Source organism: Hemitrygon akajei, chromosome 12 (genome assembly GCF_048418815.1).
Source record: "Hemitrygon akajei chromosome 12, sHemAka1.3, whole genome shotgun sequence".
In the NCBI taxonomy this organism is placed as follows: domain Eukaryota; kingdom Metazoa; phylum Chordata; class Chondrichthyes; order Myliobatiformes; family Dasyatidae; genus Hemitrygon; species Hemitrygon akajei.
This window is the reverse complement of record NC_133135.1, coordinates 72,729,797-72,745,882: the sequence shown is the minus strand read 5'-3', so window position 1 is coordinate 72,745,882 and position 16,086 is coordinate 72,729,797. Positions and strand designations below refer to the sequence as shown.

The window sequence follows — 16,086 nt, the reverse complement described above, 5'->3', positions numbered from 1 at the left end:
GAAAGAATTGAATTAGCCAATCAGTTGAAACAACTAGATCAAAAATATGCTCTAGCTCCAGATCCTGTTTTATGTAAAAGACATGTTAAAATTAAATTAAAAGTTAAAATTAAATATGATCTTCTGTTAACATATCCAATTGAAACTCAATTTCTTAAAGAGAAAACTCAATTTTACATTCACGGAGATAAATCAGGCCAACCAATTAAAAACTTATGTAGTGAAACGACAAATAAAGAAATTTGCAAAACTAATGGTGATAGGACAACTGATCACTTTGAAATAAATGATACCTTCACAGAATTCCATTCTAAACTTTATAGATCTGATTCCCCTAAAGATAATACTGTAATGAATAATTTTCTAGATCAATTAAATATCCCTGCACTTTCTGCAGATAATAGCAAATAGATGGATCAACGCATTTCTTATGAGGAAATTGCCAAGGCTATACGTTCATTACACTCGGGGAAGGCTCCAGGTCCAGATGGATTTTTTGGAGAATTTTATAAGGCTTTTTCTTCATTAATTATACCACAGTTACACTTAGTCTTTTTGGATTCTTTCAAATTGGGTAGCTTGCCTCAATCTTTCTATGAAGCCTCTATTTCGCTTATCCTAAAGAAGAACAAGGACCTAACTGAATGTTCTTCATATAGGCCAATTTCATTACTCAATGTTGATACTAAAATCCTTTCTAAAGTTCTGGCTCATGCGATTGAAAATATTTTACCTTCTATTATTTCTGATGATCAGACTGGATTTATTAAAAAACAAAATTCCCATTTTAATATACACCGTGTATTAAATGTTATTTACTCTCCCTCCCAGGAGATATCAGAATGTGTGATATCCTTAGATGCTGAGAAGGCCTTCAATAGGGTTGAATAGAATTATTTATTTAAAACCTTAGAAAAAATTAATTTTGGACCAGATTTAATTCAATGGATTAAATTACTTTATCTATCTCCTTCTGCTCGTGTTGTTACTAATTTTCAAAATTCCAAACCATTTAAACTTCATCGCGGAACTAGACAAGGCTGTCCATTGGGCTCTTTGCTCTTTGATCTGGCTTTAGAACCCCTTGCCATTGCTTTTCGAGAATCTAATGATATTTGTGGTATTTTAAGGAGAGGTATTACTCACAAAATCTCGCTTTACACTGATGATATATTGCTGTTTATCTCTAATGTTGAGACCTTGTTACCTTGCATACTTTCTTTACTCTCCCATTTTAGCCAGTTTTCAGGATATAAATTGAACCTACATAAGAGTGAATTATTTCCTTTAAATAATTTGGTATCAATTAATACTAATCTCCCTTTTAAAGTTGTAAGGAATCAATTTACTTACTTGGGTGTAACAGTCACTAAGAATTACAAACACCTGTTTCAAGAAAACTTTCCTACTTTATTGAATCGTGTAAAAAGGGTATCATTACATTGGTCACCTCTTTCAATATCGTTGATTGGACAAATTAAATCTGTTAAAATGAATATTCTACCTAAATTTATATATCTTTTTCAGGCTTTACCTGTTTTTATTCCTAAATCCTTTTTTGACTCTCTTAATTCAATTTTATCCTCCTATATATGAAAAAATAAACGTTCTCATTTAAATAAAGTTCATCTTCAAAAATCTAAAAAGTCTGGAGGTCTAGCCTTACCTAATTTTAGGTTTTATTACTGGGCAGTTTTGATATCTTATGTTTTGGCTATATTATATTAATCGTGCAGACTGTCCGGTATGGGTCTCTTTAGAAGCTAACTCTGTTAATAAATTTTTATTATTTCTCTTCTTGGATCGTCACTTCCTTTATTTTTAAGTAAACTGATAATTTAATAGTTAAACATACTCTGAGGATCTGGATACAATTTAGAAAACACTTGGTTTATTGAGATTTTCTCTTTCAAGTCCCATTTATTCTAATTTTTTTAAACCCTCCAAGAATGGGACAGGTTTGGTATTAAATGTATTTGGGATCTGTTTGTTGGCGGAAACCTTTTTTCATTTGGGCAATTGTCAGCTAAATATAGCTTACCCAAAACTCACTTTTTTAGATATCTACAAATCATAAACTTTCTAAGAACTCAATGATGCACATTTCCTATAAGTTCAGATAAGAACTTACTAGATGTAATTTTTAGTTTGACACATTTTCATAATAGTTCAATATCTAATGGTATGTTACTGGAGATGAGGAATTTCCTTTAGACAAAATTAAGAATCTCTGCGAACAAGATTTACAGACATCAATATTTGAGGAAACTTAGAATGAAATTTTTAAACTGGTTAATACTTCATCGCTATGTGCTCATCATTCCCTCATACAATTTAAGATGGTACATAGAGCTCATATGACTAAGGTTAAGCTATCTCGTTTTTATTCGGATATATCTCCCTACTGTGACAGATGTAATAATGGAGAAGCTTCATTAATTCATATGTTTTGGACTTGTCGGAATCTTGAAAAATATTGGAAGGAAGTTTTTCGAACTTTTTCCTTACTTTTAAAAGTCAGTTTTAAGCCTAACCCTCTGATGGCCCTATTCGGTATTGTTGCAGGACAGGATATTAAGCCGAAGACATCTGATTTACATATTTTGGCCTTTAGCTCTCTTATAGCTAGGAGGGCGCTTTTCTTCAAATGGAAAGATGTTTTTCCTCCTACTCACGCTCAATGGTTATGCGACGTTATGTCATGCTTAGAATTAGAGAAGAATTGTTGCTCAATTTCTGAATCTCATCAAGACTGTCAAACATTGTGGGTACCTTTTCTGAATTATTTTCAAAACCTTCAACCCATTCTTTAAATTCAGATGTTGGCTATTATTAATTTTTATTATATGAGAATGTATTTTACCTTTTTTCTCCTTAATAAACAGCTTTTGTCTTGGTAGGGGTTAGATTCTTTTTTTGTAATAAATCAGTATAGCTCAATATAACTTTTGATTAACTTACATGAATACGGGGTAATGAGATTGTTATTATGAACAGATATAATGTAATTGGTAGTTTTTTAAATCTTTTTTGACCTTTTATATATAATTTCTTGTACTCTGTATTCCTTTATGTAGAAACTAATAAAAATATTGGGAAGAGAAAGGCTGGCTCTGTATAGGAGTCTAATTGGACACATACTGGAGGCTGTGGTATATAAAGGACCCTACAGAAAATCCCTTAAGGAAACCATGCTGACTTTGGCCTATTTTATCATGTGCCTCCAAGTACCCTAAAATCTAATCCTTGATAACTGACTCCAAGATCATTCCAACCATTGAGGTCAGGCTATAATTTCCTTCCTTCTGCCTCCATCCTGCTTGAAGAGTGGAGCAACATTTACAATTTTCCATTCCTTTGCAACCATGCCAAAATCTATTGATTCTTACTGATGCCTCCACAATCTTTTCAGATCCATTTTTCAGAAACCTCAGATGTTGTCCATCTGGTCCAGTAGACCCATCTACCTTCAGACTATTCAGCTTCCCAAGCACCGTCTCCCTAATAAAAGCAATTGCACTCACTTCTATCTCCTGACACTCTTGAAATTTTGGCATACTGATTGTGTCTTCCACTGTGAAGACTGTTACAAAATAATTAATTCAGTTTGCCTGCTATTTCTTGTCTCCCATTACTAGCACTTCAGTGTTAATTTCCAGTGATCTGATATCTACTCTTGCTTCACTATTACTCTCCTCTAACTTCCCACTATTTTTTTTGCCCTATTATATGCCCTCTTTTTTGCTTTTATGTGGGCTTTGGCTTCCCTTGTCAGTCACAGTTGTGTCATCTTCCCTTAGAATACTTTTTCTTTGGAATTTAACTATCCTGCTCCTTCCAACTTGCTCCCAGAAACTCCAGTCATTCCTGCTGGGTCCCCTTCCAATCAACTTTGGCCACTTCCTCTCTCATGCCTCTATAATTCCCTTTACTCCAATGTAATACTGAAACAGTTGACTTTAGCTTCTTCCTCTCAAATTTGCAAGGTGAATTCTATTATATTATGATCACTGCCTCCTAAGCGTTCCTTTACTTTAAGCTCCCTGATCAAATTCAGTTGAGTACACAGTGCCCAATCTAGAATAACTGTTCTCCTAGTGGGCTCAACTACAGGCTATTCTAAAAAGGCACTTTACAAGTTCTCTTTCTTGGAATCCAGCACCAACCAGATTTTCTCAATTTTCTTGCATATTGAAATCCCCCATAACTATTGTAACATTGTCCTTTTGACATGCCTTTTCTATCTCCCATTGTAAGTTGTAACCCACATCCTGGCTGCTGTTTGGAGGCCTGTATATAATTCCCATCAGAGTCTTCTTAACCCTGTATTTTCTTAACTCTACCCACAAAGATTCTACATCTTCCAAATGCATGTCACCTATTTCTATGGATTTGACTTCAATTTTACCACAGAGTCATGCCACCCCCTTTGCCTACCTGCCTGTCCCTTTGATACAACGTGTATCCTTGGACATTAGTCTCCCACTTATAATCTTCTTTCAGCCATGATGCCCACAGTGTCATACGTACCAACCTGTAACCGTGCTACAAGTTTGTCTACATTGTTCCATAAATTATGTGCATTCAAATATAATCCCTTCAGTCCTGTATTCATCATCCTTTTCTATTTGGTCCCCATTTTACATTGCAACTCATCCCGCTTTCTGTAATTACAGATTGCCTTAGTAGACCAACTATGTCAGTCGTTAGCACTATCACTCCAGTTCCCATCCCCCTGCTAAATTAGTTTAAACTCTCACCAATAGTTCTAGCAAGGATATTGGTCCCCCTTGGGTTCAGGTGTAACCTGTCTTTTGTACAGTTCATACCTTCCCCAGAAGAGATCCCAATAATCCAGAAAACTGAAGCCTTGCCCCCTGCACCAGTTTCTCATCCACGCACTCACCTGCCAAATCATCCTATTCTTATCCTCACTGCCATGTTGTACAGGCAGCAATTCAGAGATTACTACCCTTGAGGTCCTGTTTTTCAGCTTTCGACTTAGCTCCTGAAATTTTCTCTTCAGGACCTCCTCCCTTTCCTTACCGTTGGTGCCAGTACAGTGTGTACCAAAGAGACTGGCTGCTTGCCCTCCCTCTTTAGAGTGCTGTAGACCTTGGCACCTGGGAGGCAACGTACCATCCAGGTGTCTCTGTTACATCCACAGAATCTCGTGTCTACTCCTCTAACTATGAAATTCCTTATCACTGCTGCACTCCTCTTCTCCCGCTTCCCTTCTGAGCCACGGAGCCAGACTCAGTGCCAGAGACATAGACGCTGCTGCTCTCCCCTGGCAGGTTGTTTCCCCATACCCCATGACAGTGTCCAAAGCAGTATACGTGTTATCGTGATACTCTGTCCTGGCTGCCCATTTCTTTCTCCGTTCCTGGCAGTCACCCAGGTACCTGCCTCCTGCAACTTGGGGGTTGTACCCTGTCTCTGCAGTGTACTCTGTGAAGTACAGCACGCAGGAGTTGTTGTATTTTTAGGACTACAGACTGACGGTGAATAATCCAAGTCAATATTTATTCTTGACCCAATATCATTAAAATAGAATATTTGGTCATGATCATACTGTTAGAGAATTGGTGAGTACAAGTAGCTATGTTTCCTGATGATATTACTTCAACAGTCAGAAAGGTATCAACTTAACAAAACTTCAATCTAAAGGAACTGTTGCCTAGAGACTTATTCAACCTCCCTTCTGAAGGATGGCAGTGTAGCATTCCCACATTGCTGAACTGAGGTGATGAGGTAGATTATGTGCTCAGATCTCTATAAAGGAAATGGAGTTCATAATCCTTAGATTTAGGGAGATGTACTGCTGGAACCTAATTACTCTGATATAGCATTATAAAATATGGTACTGTCTTCCTTTGCCACAATTTAATCATATTATCACAAAGCTTATGCTATTTTATTCCTGATTTTATAAAGATCAGAAGTTGTATAGAAAAATGAGGCCATTTCTTTAATTGATGAAGGTCAGAGTTCAACTTGTTTCCATCTGTAATGTAGGTCCTCAGAGACAGAATAATATTTTGCATTTGTCACTTTTTGCAAAAATTGTTTTTTTTGGTGTTGTATTTCTACACTTGTTAACCCATTTACTTGGGAGATAAGACTGGGGCAATACACAAAAGAATTAATGGTTCACAATTTTTTTTCTCAGTCGTGTTGCTATCATCTGAGTGAAAACATCAGGTCTGGTACAAACATAAGTACATGAATCCAATGTAAGTGGCTCAAAACTCGTATCAAAGTAACAACAATATGACTGACAAAATCTATTACCTCACTTAATCAGATTATAGCAATAAATAGCCTTTAGGATAAAATGCCCTGCTAGAAAAGCAACATTTTAAACTAAATCCTGCAATGCATTTCTTCCACAGTTATAATCCAATATTTCTTTATACTCTTTTCACAGACGCCAGTTATAGTTGTGGGAGTAGCGTAAATGGGTCACAGAGATTTAGCCCATTGGATCAGCAAGGAATTGACTGATTCCTAAGCTTAGCCTTGCTGATCTGTCTTTCAGAGCGTTGAGCACTGAGCAGAATCAGCGGGCACAGCAGACAAAGGAACAATGTGCACAGTTAGGATGTAAGTTAATAGTAAGAAATGAAATACAAACAGCAAAGGCAGAGCTGGCACAAGACTAAAGGTTTTTGAAGATTTTTCATGTCTTTAAAGAATTGTCTTGGAGAAATGGTATTATCAGTTCTTAAGGCTTCCATTTTCATGTTGGCTGTTGCAGGTAAATATTTCTCAAAAATATTCTTTTGCAAGAGTATAAGAGTGAGTGTTACTTAAATACTCATGAGAAAAAGAAGTAGATGATGACATCTTATATACACAGTTACTATTTAAATGCTCCTTTCTAAATGAGCTTCTGGTGAGTTCATTGCAGCTATTAAACAGCAATATTGTGTGGTGAAGGATCAGGGCATCACTTATACTGGATAAAAAGTCTTTAAATGTTAGTTGGTGTTGCAAAGATCCAGAGGAACCTTAATATACTTATTAGCATTTTTTATGTTTTGAAGAGTGTAACTAGCTCAATTAATCTTTCAAATATAATTCATTGGAATTACTTCATGGTTTTACTGAACTGGAAATGATTTGCTTGAATTTGACTGCTTTTTTCTCAAAAGAGAGATGTTAATCTGCAGTTCCACTATCAAGAGTCACCAAGATTTTTGTGTTCAATATATTAACCAAAAATAGATTAATCTCCATAATCCACAGGAAGCTGTCACCTCGATATAGAGGTGATATAACAATTAACTACTTATGAGGTTACTTCTAATCATCATATTTATTTAAATTATTTCTATTTGCTTATTTTGTATATTGATTAATGGAACAACTTATAATCAATAAGTGTTTTAATTTACAGAAAAGTGTAACAACTATTTTGGCTGTCCTACTGACGTGTATAATGCAATGTAATTGCATTTAGCGTGTGTCATCCACTGTTAAGATAGAATTCCCGAATGGTTAAAATCATTACACAAAGTTTAATGGTTGGCTAATGGGCGGCTCAAATGTCAACCGGTGGGTAAAGAACCTAGAGATGACATGAGGAGAAACTATCTTAGACAAAGAATCAATTTAGAATCCATTTAAAATGTGCTAGAAATTCTCAGCAGTTCACCCAGCTTCTATATACAGAAAAATAGAATTCATGGTTACAGCATTTTCTGTTTTTGCTTCAAATTCCTAGCAACTGCAGTTGGTTGATTTTCATTGGGAATGCAATGCTTCAGAATGTAGGGGACAAATTCATGAGGCAATATGATAAATAGAAAGAGGAGAAAAACACAGGAATGTAGGAGGGAGGGGTTTTATAGCATGGGGCTAGATTGGAATGGAACTAACTTGATTGCTCTTTGAAATTGGTGCCACAGACTCATTGGTCCAAATGATCTGAGTACAACTGGTTTATCACATACATCATTGATAATCATTACTGCAGTAATTTAGAATTAGTTAGGAGTAATGAAATATTAGGAGTTAATATTTCCATCCATTCTACTTTTAACCATGTGGGTTTCCTCTCACTTCCCAAAGGTGTTCAAGTTGATAGGTTAATAGGCCTCTGTGCTTTACACCAAGTGATTTGCTGAGTGGTTGGATCTGGGAGAATTAAATGGGTGTATGGGTAAAACAAAATGGGATTAGCTTAAATGAGTGTTTGATGGTCAAGAGGGACTGATTCTGTACTATATCATAGCTCAGTCAAAATGGTGACAAAAGGAAGTGATTTTTGATGGTGACTGATAAGTTCAATAAATTCACATTTATGCGATATGTACAAAAGTTTTAATGTATTATCAGTTAGTAGAGCAAAAATGTATTTTCTTCCTTTTCAAGGCTCACATTGTGAAATGGATGTTAACGAGTGCGAATTAAGCCCTTGTCAAAATGGAGGAACATGCCAGAATACCCTAGAGGGTTATATTTGTCACTGTCCGACAGGAAGTGAACAAGAGATATTTTACGGAGGCCAGAACTGTACAGACATTCTAACTGGATGCGAGAACCATGAATGCCAGAACAAAGCGACATGCATTCCTTACGCGATAGATTCACAACACAGGTACCATTGTCGCTGTGCTAATGGCTATACTGGCTTGAACTGTCAATTATCAACTACATTTTCCTTTGCTGTCAGTGGACATCTTCATTTTAAAACATCACTCACGGGGAGAAATCAGAACTCGACGAATAAACTTCCTTATCATGTATTCCTAAGGTGTAGAACTGTGCTGTCCAATGCACTTATTTTTCATAGAGGAACCAGAAAAACATTTATGAAATTGGAAGTACTCAACGGCCACTTATATGCATCTCTGCAAATAAGCAATGAACCGGTCGCAGGTCTTGAGATTTTTAAGAACGTAAGTGATGGAGAATGGCACGCTGTGGAAGTGACATTCAGCAGAAACTTTTCTGTCAAACTTTTGGACAACTCGTGTTTGGAAGAGTGCATGATCCTGAAGTTTATAGGAATGGAGAGTGAGGAATTTGCCACAGCATTTGAAAACATATTCTTTGGGGGCATGGAGGACAGCTATGGAGGATTTTCAGCAGCCACCCAGCCCCAGACCTGGCCTCATTTTATTGGTTGCCTTCAGGACCTAACAGTGGAATCAAAAGTAATAGACATGGGCGCTCTTACAATTGACTCAGCACTGAATGTGAAACCAGGGTGCAGCAAGAGCGGTTGGTGTCAGAGCAATCCGTGCCAGGGCAAGGGTCAATGTATCGATTTGTTGACCAATTACACATGTGAATGTTCCAGACCATATGTTGGTTGGAACTGTTCTGAAGGTAAATGGTACAATAATATTTCAAGGTTTTAAGTGAATACTCCACATTTTCTTAGATATACTGCTCACTATCCATTCTACATGTTCCTAATAGTTTAATTTCCCAATTCAGTGTTAAAGAACCATAAGATGGAGAAGCCCAGAACTTTGCTCCACTACTGACTAAGGTCACTGGTGATCAGACCTTGGTCTCAGTCCTTTTTTCTGGATGGTTTCCCATAAGCCTTAATTTCCCAATATTCCAAAACCTGGCTGTCCTAAGTTAATTATACTGTATTTAGTGATTTCAATTGAACAGCTTTCTCAGGTAGAACATTCCAAACACTACAAACCTCCTGAGAAGAAACCTGTTCTTATTTCTGACTTAAGTTGTTCTAATATTGTTGATTTGTTCTTAAATTGTGCCTTCAATTAGCATTGTACAGCACAGAAACAGGCCCTTTGGCCCAACTGGGCCATATTAATCAAGGTGCCCATCCAAGCTAATTTCTTTGTCAGAATTTAGTCATAATCTTCTAAACGTTTACTATCCATGTAACTATCCAAATGTCTTTCCTCAGCCACTTGCTGAATCAGTTCATTCCACATATATACTGTTCTCTGTGTAAATAAGAAAGTTGCCTCTCAACTTCCTATTAGATCTTTCCCCTCTCACCTTTAATCTATGCCCTGTATTTCTTGATTTCCCCACCCCTGGTAAAGTGACCAAGTACATCCACCCTATCTATACCCCTCATGAATAAATAAGATCACCTCTCAGTCTTTTATGCTTTTATGCTCCTCACCCTATTACAAAATCCCTTAAATCCTGGCAACATCTTTGTAAATATTTTTCTGCACTCTTCAATCACTAGATTCCCACACAAAGAGGAGCAAGCTTAGTGTAACTCTACCAAATGCTCCCAGAACTATGGGTGTGTTAGTCCATTCTTATTTTTCTAATCTCAAATGAGTACTTATTACCTGTACTTTCCTCATCAGACCTAGATTTGCTGCTGTTAATAGGATGCACCTATTTTCTTCTCTGAATGTAGAAACAAGAGTATTTGTTCAAAAATGTCTTGATATTTTATTATTTTCTATTGTGGTGCTTCAATCTCACCATCAAAGGTAAACCCATTCACTCTACCCATTCTCTTGCATTTTACATACTTGAAGAAGATCTAATTTTTTTATTGGTTCTTATTCACTTGCATCTACCTTACATCTCTTTAGTAACTTTATAGTCACTAATGTTCAGTAACTTCAGCAGTTTCCACATTTTTCCCAATACATTGATTAGTGATAGCATTACATGCTTTTTCTTTCAATTTGATAATGTCCCAAACTTCCTTTATTAGCCATGGGTGGATTATCCTTATTGTAATTTTCATAATGGATAATATCATTGTGAAATATACTTAAAATGCACTGCTTTACTACTGTCTTACCTTTAAATCTATTTGCCAGATTAGTCAACCCTACGTTTGTGCCCTTATAATTATCCTCATTTAAATTTAAGACACAAGTGTCATTCACCAATTTCTTGTGCTCAGATCATGAAATTCTATCATGTTATGACCACCATTTCCCAGAGGATGCAAAGAAACCTATTCTGTGTTGGTTCCACAGCATAATGTTTGAATAAATGGCCTCAAATACACTCTACTTGGTCATCCTCCAGGCTACCTTTTTCCATTTGACTTGTCCAATTTACATGAATGTTAAAGTTACTCAAGTACTTCTACAAGCCTATATTCACAAAAACCCATGCTGACTTCCTCCAGTGACTTTTTTCCCTTAATATTTTCTGTCTCCACCCAAGTAAGTCCTACATCTTGATCTTCTGTACCATGATCTTTACAAACAGCTACTCCATTTGTGTCTCGGTTTTGAAGGTGAAGTACCCAGATATTCCCAGCTTTGGTCACATTACAGTCATCTCTTTGTAATATTGTTTAAATCCTGCCCATTTGTCATTAATGCATTTACCATAATTTAAAGGCAGGATGATTTAGCTAAATACACTTTAATTCTGTCTTTCCACCAGTTTTCCTAAATCTGATGTTATTATCAGATGCAATTTATGCCTCTATATCCTGTCCTTTCCTGATGTTCAGTACTCCTATTGCTACTCTATACAATTGGATGGGCTGTCTCCTTAACTTTCTTTCCCCTTAGAACAGCTAACAAGATTTAATGTTCTGATTCTGAAGTGCAAAACTATTCCGGATTATTTTTCCAAGAAAAAAAGTATCAAAATTATTATAAAATTATGTTGTCAACAATAGATAGGGCTGCAGATCATAACTAGAAATGTTTCAGATTTTGTAATTAATTCAAATAACCTAAGTCTATTAAAATTGAACATATAATTTTGAATTTAGATATGTTCTTTCCAGACAGTACCTTTACAATTAAAACTTCGAACCCCTCACACCCATCATTTACATTATTGACTAAACTTCAGTGTATTATAGTTGACATTGACAGTGGCCTACATCTTGTTGGACATGATGTGTTGAAATCTCTACCCATAGTCCATACTCATCCAAGCCACCTGAAGAGGAATTACCTTGTTGGCCTTCACATTCATGTTGGATGTTGACGTAAGGTCTGGATGTTGACTGCAATACATCCGGTAAAAGGTAGAGGTCCCAAGCTTGAAAAGGTCCTGTCAGAAGTTATAGCTGGTGTGGTTAAAGCCATCACTGAACTTAATAATTTTTACATGACTTTCAGAATCAAAAATATTTAAAATCTGTAAACTTGAAATAATAATTATTGGAAATAATAATTTGAAGTAAACTAATTATGACTTACCCTTTGCCTCCTTACCGCCAAGCTTAGAACGGCATTGAAATGGCTGTGCAAAAGTAAATCAGCCAACTGTTTTGTAGACTTGCCTACCCTTCAGCATGATACTGGGAAATTTAGGCAAGATGGAGTTCCATCATTGGACTCTATGTGGAGTTCAGCAACAAAGTGCCGTGACAGACATCGGGTCACCTATCAGTCAGTAAGTCTAGAACACTTCACACGTGCACATGTTTTGGAGGCTTGAATCACTCCACTTCAAACATTTTCCTCTGAAACACTGGTGGCAGCCAGGAAGATTAACCTGTGTTTTTGAGGAGCATCAATGACAAACCTATAACAATCCAAAACACAAAGTGCACTGCAGATGCTGGGGTCAAAGCAACACGTACAAAAGCTGGAGGAACTATAACAATCCCAAGTTGCCAACAATAAATCGAGTTACAAGTCATAGTTAGAAAAGCTTCAAATTGTATAATTAAAGGTATAATTTTGAATTTAAAACAAGTTTGTTGACCAGCAGAGTCCCTTTACTGTAAATATAAGTGTTCTTGCCACTTTAACCACCAGATATTCTCATCTCTGTTAATTTTGACAATCGAATTTAACAAGTTTGATGCAAATCATGTCTAAGTCACTGCCGGCTTTATTGGAAAGTGATTCGATCTTCAATTATGGGACAAAATGAGCAAGAGTGAATCAGCTGCCTTTTGGATACCCTGCCCAATACTCTGTTACTTTGACCCTAATTTTAAAAAAATGACGGAATACAGAACGGCTGAATTTTGTTGAACTTGTTTTGTTTGACCGTGCAAGACCGGCATGTATCACAATGCTTAGTTAAACACTGTTAGATTTCACTCAAATTTATCTGGTGCATACACTCTTAATAAATGCATTTGTTTTATTTTAATCAATAATGCTAGTCTAATTTCTTTTGGGGTAGAAACTGATGCAACTCTGTACATAAGCAAATTGGTCAGTGACCGAAGTCTCATAATTGATTCAGAATGACGTTTAATGGTAGAGTATTCTGCCTTTTTTCTTCCACAGAATTAATTCCTGGTGGATTTGGCTATGAAGATTCCAAAAGCTATGCTTTGTTTGTCATTGATGATGATCCAGGAGAAGAAGTGAACATATCCATGTTTGTTCGCTCTCACAAACCAGACGGTGTGCTGTTGATCCTGAGGAACAGTAGTGTTCTCTATCTACAGATGGAGTTGGAAGCTGGCCATGTGGTAGTCCGATCTCACTTGTCCAAACCTCTCACAAGTGATCACTACATCACGGACAGTGAATTTTATTTAATAACTGTGGAATTAAAACAAAACACAATCAAACTTGTTCAGATGGGACAAGTGGTAGGTCATGTACAAATTCCTCCGATTAGAATTCGAACTGGTGATGTAGTTTATATCGGAGGCTTGCCAGATCAGCCACAACATACTCAAGACACAAGACACTTTGAAGGATGCATCCAGGATGTAAAGATCAACAACAAGAGACTTGAATTTTATCCCATTAGTATCCCCAAGGAGACTTACAGTAACAGAATACTTGTCAATATAACAAGAGGCTGTAATGGCAACAATACATGTAAGGTACAGTATACTGATTACATCACACATCCTCATTCATTGAGTTTTATCTAATTGATGTGAAGACAACCAATTATAACCAAAATATCAGCACAATAATATCAGAGCAAACAAGTATTTGTCACAAAGGCAACAGTGATGGAATCCGTCATTTGAACTACAGTGAATTCTGGTTAATTGAGACCAGTAAACTTTGGTCTAATAAGGTACCTGCCCTAATGAGCCAAAGTTTCAAGAAAGTAGTTTAAAAAAGGTATAAAAAAGACTAACAAATTATGTATTTAAATGAAAATACAGATTAAAACATTACCAATACCTCTTCAGTGCTATAAAACTGTGTATTAGTTGCTAATAATTATTGACGGAGGAATGAACCCCGTGTATGCCATCGTGTTCTTCTGATAAACTGTAAATGAAGAAGATCAGTCTAGACTGCCTTCATACAATGTTTTCAACAAACGTTTCCTTCAAATCTTCATTTTCATTGTAACATTCAAGATGATTGTCAATACCTTCAATTTCTTTGTAGTACCTAACTTGTTGAAGGAGTGAAATTATTACCGGAATCTACTGTATTTTCTTCAAAGAATTTCAGAGACTCCTAAATCAATTAAAAATGTGAAGTAAACTAATTTAAAATATGAAAAAATATATTTACATATATTTTGCCTGACTGGCAAAGTATACCTTGTTTTCAATTCTTTACCAAAATGCTTGCAAGTGATAAGTACATGGAGTCAGTATAATTTAGAACAGAAGAACACAATTCAGATTTTATCATTGCTACCACCATGTATCTTAATATGAAGATATACAGTGTTAATAGTTATAAAAATTTTGCATGTCTAATTAAATCCTAAAAATTTATTTAAGCATTAAAAACAAATGAAGGTGCTTATTGGTATCAGAGATTCCGTATGCAATTCTAACAGGGCAACCTATTAATACAAATACAATTCTTTGAAAGGTAGGCATTCTCCAGAGAATAAATATAGCACATTTTTAAGCAGTTAGATTTGGTATCTAGAATTGAATCTGCCAGATATAATTTTTCATTCTGTATTTTTTTATTTGTTTTCCTAGTTCAGCCCTTGCTTGAATGGTGGAATCTGCTCTTCCATCGAGGATGACTTTGTCTGCAACTGTCCTTCGAATACCTCGGGAAAAACCTGCAACCAAGTCCAGTGGTGCCAGCTGAGTCCATGCCCGCAAGGTTCAAAATGTCACCTGATCAGAGGTGGATCTGATTGTAAGTGGGGAACTTCCCATTTTTCTCAACAGTTGTATTCTTCTAAGTTCAAAGTAAACTTTATTATCAAGATATGGATATGTCATGAAATACTTCCCTGAGATTTGTTTTTGTAGGCGTTCCCAGAAGAACAAAGAAGTACAATAGAATCAATGAAAACTGGCAAGTTGTGTAATTACAAAAAGAAACAAGTAATAATAAGAATAAATAAGTAAATAAATAAAACTGTGAACATGAGTTGTAGAGTCCTTGAAAGTGAGTTTAAAGGATGTGTTCAATGAACAGTTCGGTGTTATGGTGAGTGAAAATATCCACGCTGATTCAGGAGCCTGATGGTTGAAGGGTAATAATTATTCTGGACCTGATTGTGTGGGACCTAAGGCTCTTGTACCTCCTCCCTGATGGTAGCAGAGAGAAATTCCTTCCGGCATTGGCAGGGAGTGTGGACAAAGGCTTTTCAGATTCCTCATTTGCCCTTGCAATTGTCTTGTTCCATGGCTCAGCTTTCTGTTCACATCTCTACAAAGGGGATGGATAGCCAATTTGTTTACAGCATTTCTGTGAGCTGTGTTGTTGATTGTGTGTAAACAGAAAGACCCTTGTTTCTTACTAGAAAAGGAAGGAGATGCAAGTACAAGGTAAGAAAAAGCAGGCTGCCAGCTGAGATGACAGCCTAATGTCATTGTGGGAAAAAAAAAGATTTTTCCAATGAAAGGATTTGAAACTTCATACTGGATCTTACAGTGCAAATGCGTATTGCTGATATATAGCAAGGTGTGTGTTGCTAAACAGAGAGTTCTCCCAGAGGTGGAACAGAAGCTGATCATTTGGTTGTGCAGGAAAGCAAAAATACACCTGGTTATATGGGGCTAGAAAACACTTTGAGAGAGTTTTGTTAGGAAAGGAGCAATATGACAAGCTCATTGTAGTTTTTGTTGTGTATGGGGAGTCAGCCAGTAAGCTGCTATGGAAGTACAACTGGCATTGTAGAACAGAAAACAGAAGTGTTGTTAGACATTTTGCCCCATTGGGTAGCATTTTATTTTGTGTCACCATGTAAACATTAATCTTGAAGTGGGAATCACTACTTTGATCATTATGA

General features: G+C 36.3%; 1 protein-coding gene across 1 annotated transcript in view; it reads left to right on the top strand.

The window, feature by feature from the left end:
* Positions 1 to 16,086, top strand: part of crb1 (crumbs cell polarity complex component 1) — a 164,852-nt gene that overhangs the window by 80,398 nt on the left and 68,368 nt on the right. The window contains exons 6-8 of the mRNA XM_073063503.1: positions 8,380 to 9,339; positions 13,188 to 13,738; positions 14,819 to 14,984. Coding sequence (XP_072919604.1) covers positions 8,380 to 9,339; positions 13,188 to 13,738; positions 14,819 to 14,984 — 1,677 coding nt within the window. The remainder of the gene's footprint in view (positions 1 to 8,379; positions 9,340 to 13,187; positions 13,739 to 14,818; positions 14,985 to 16,086) is intronic.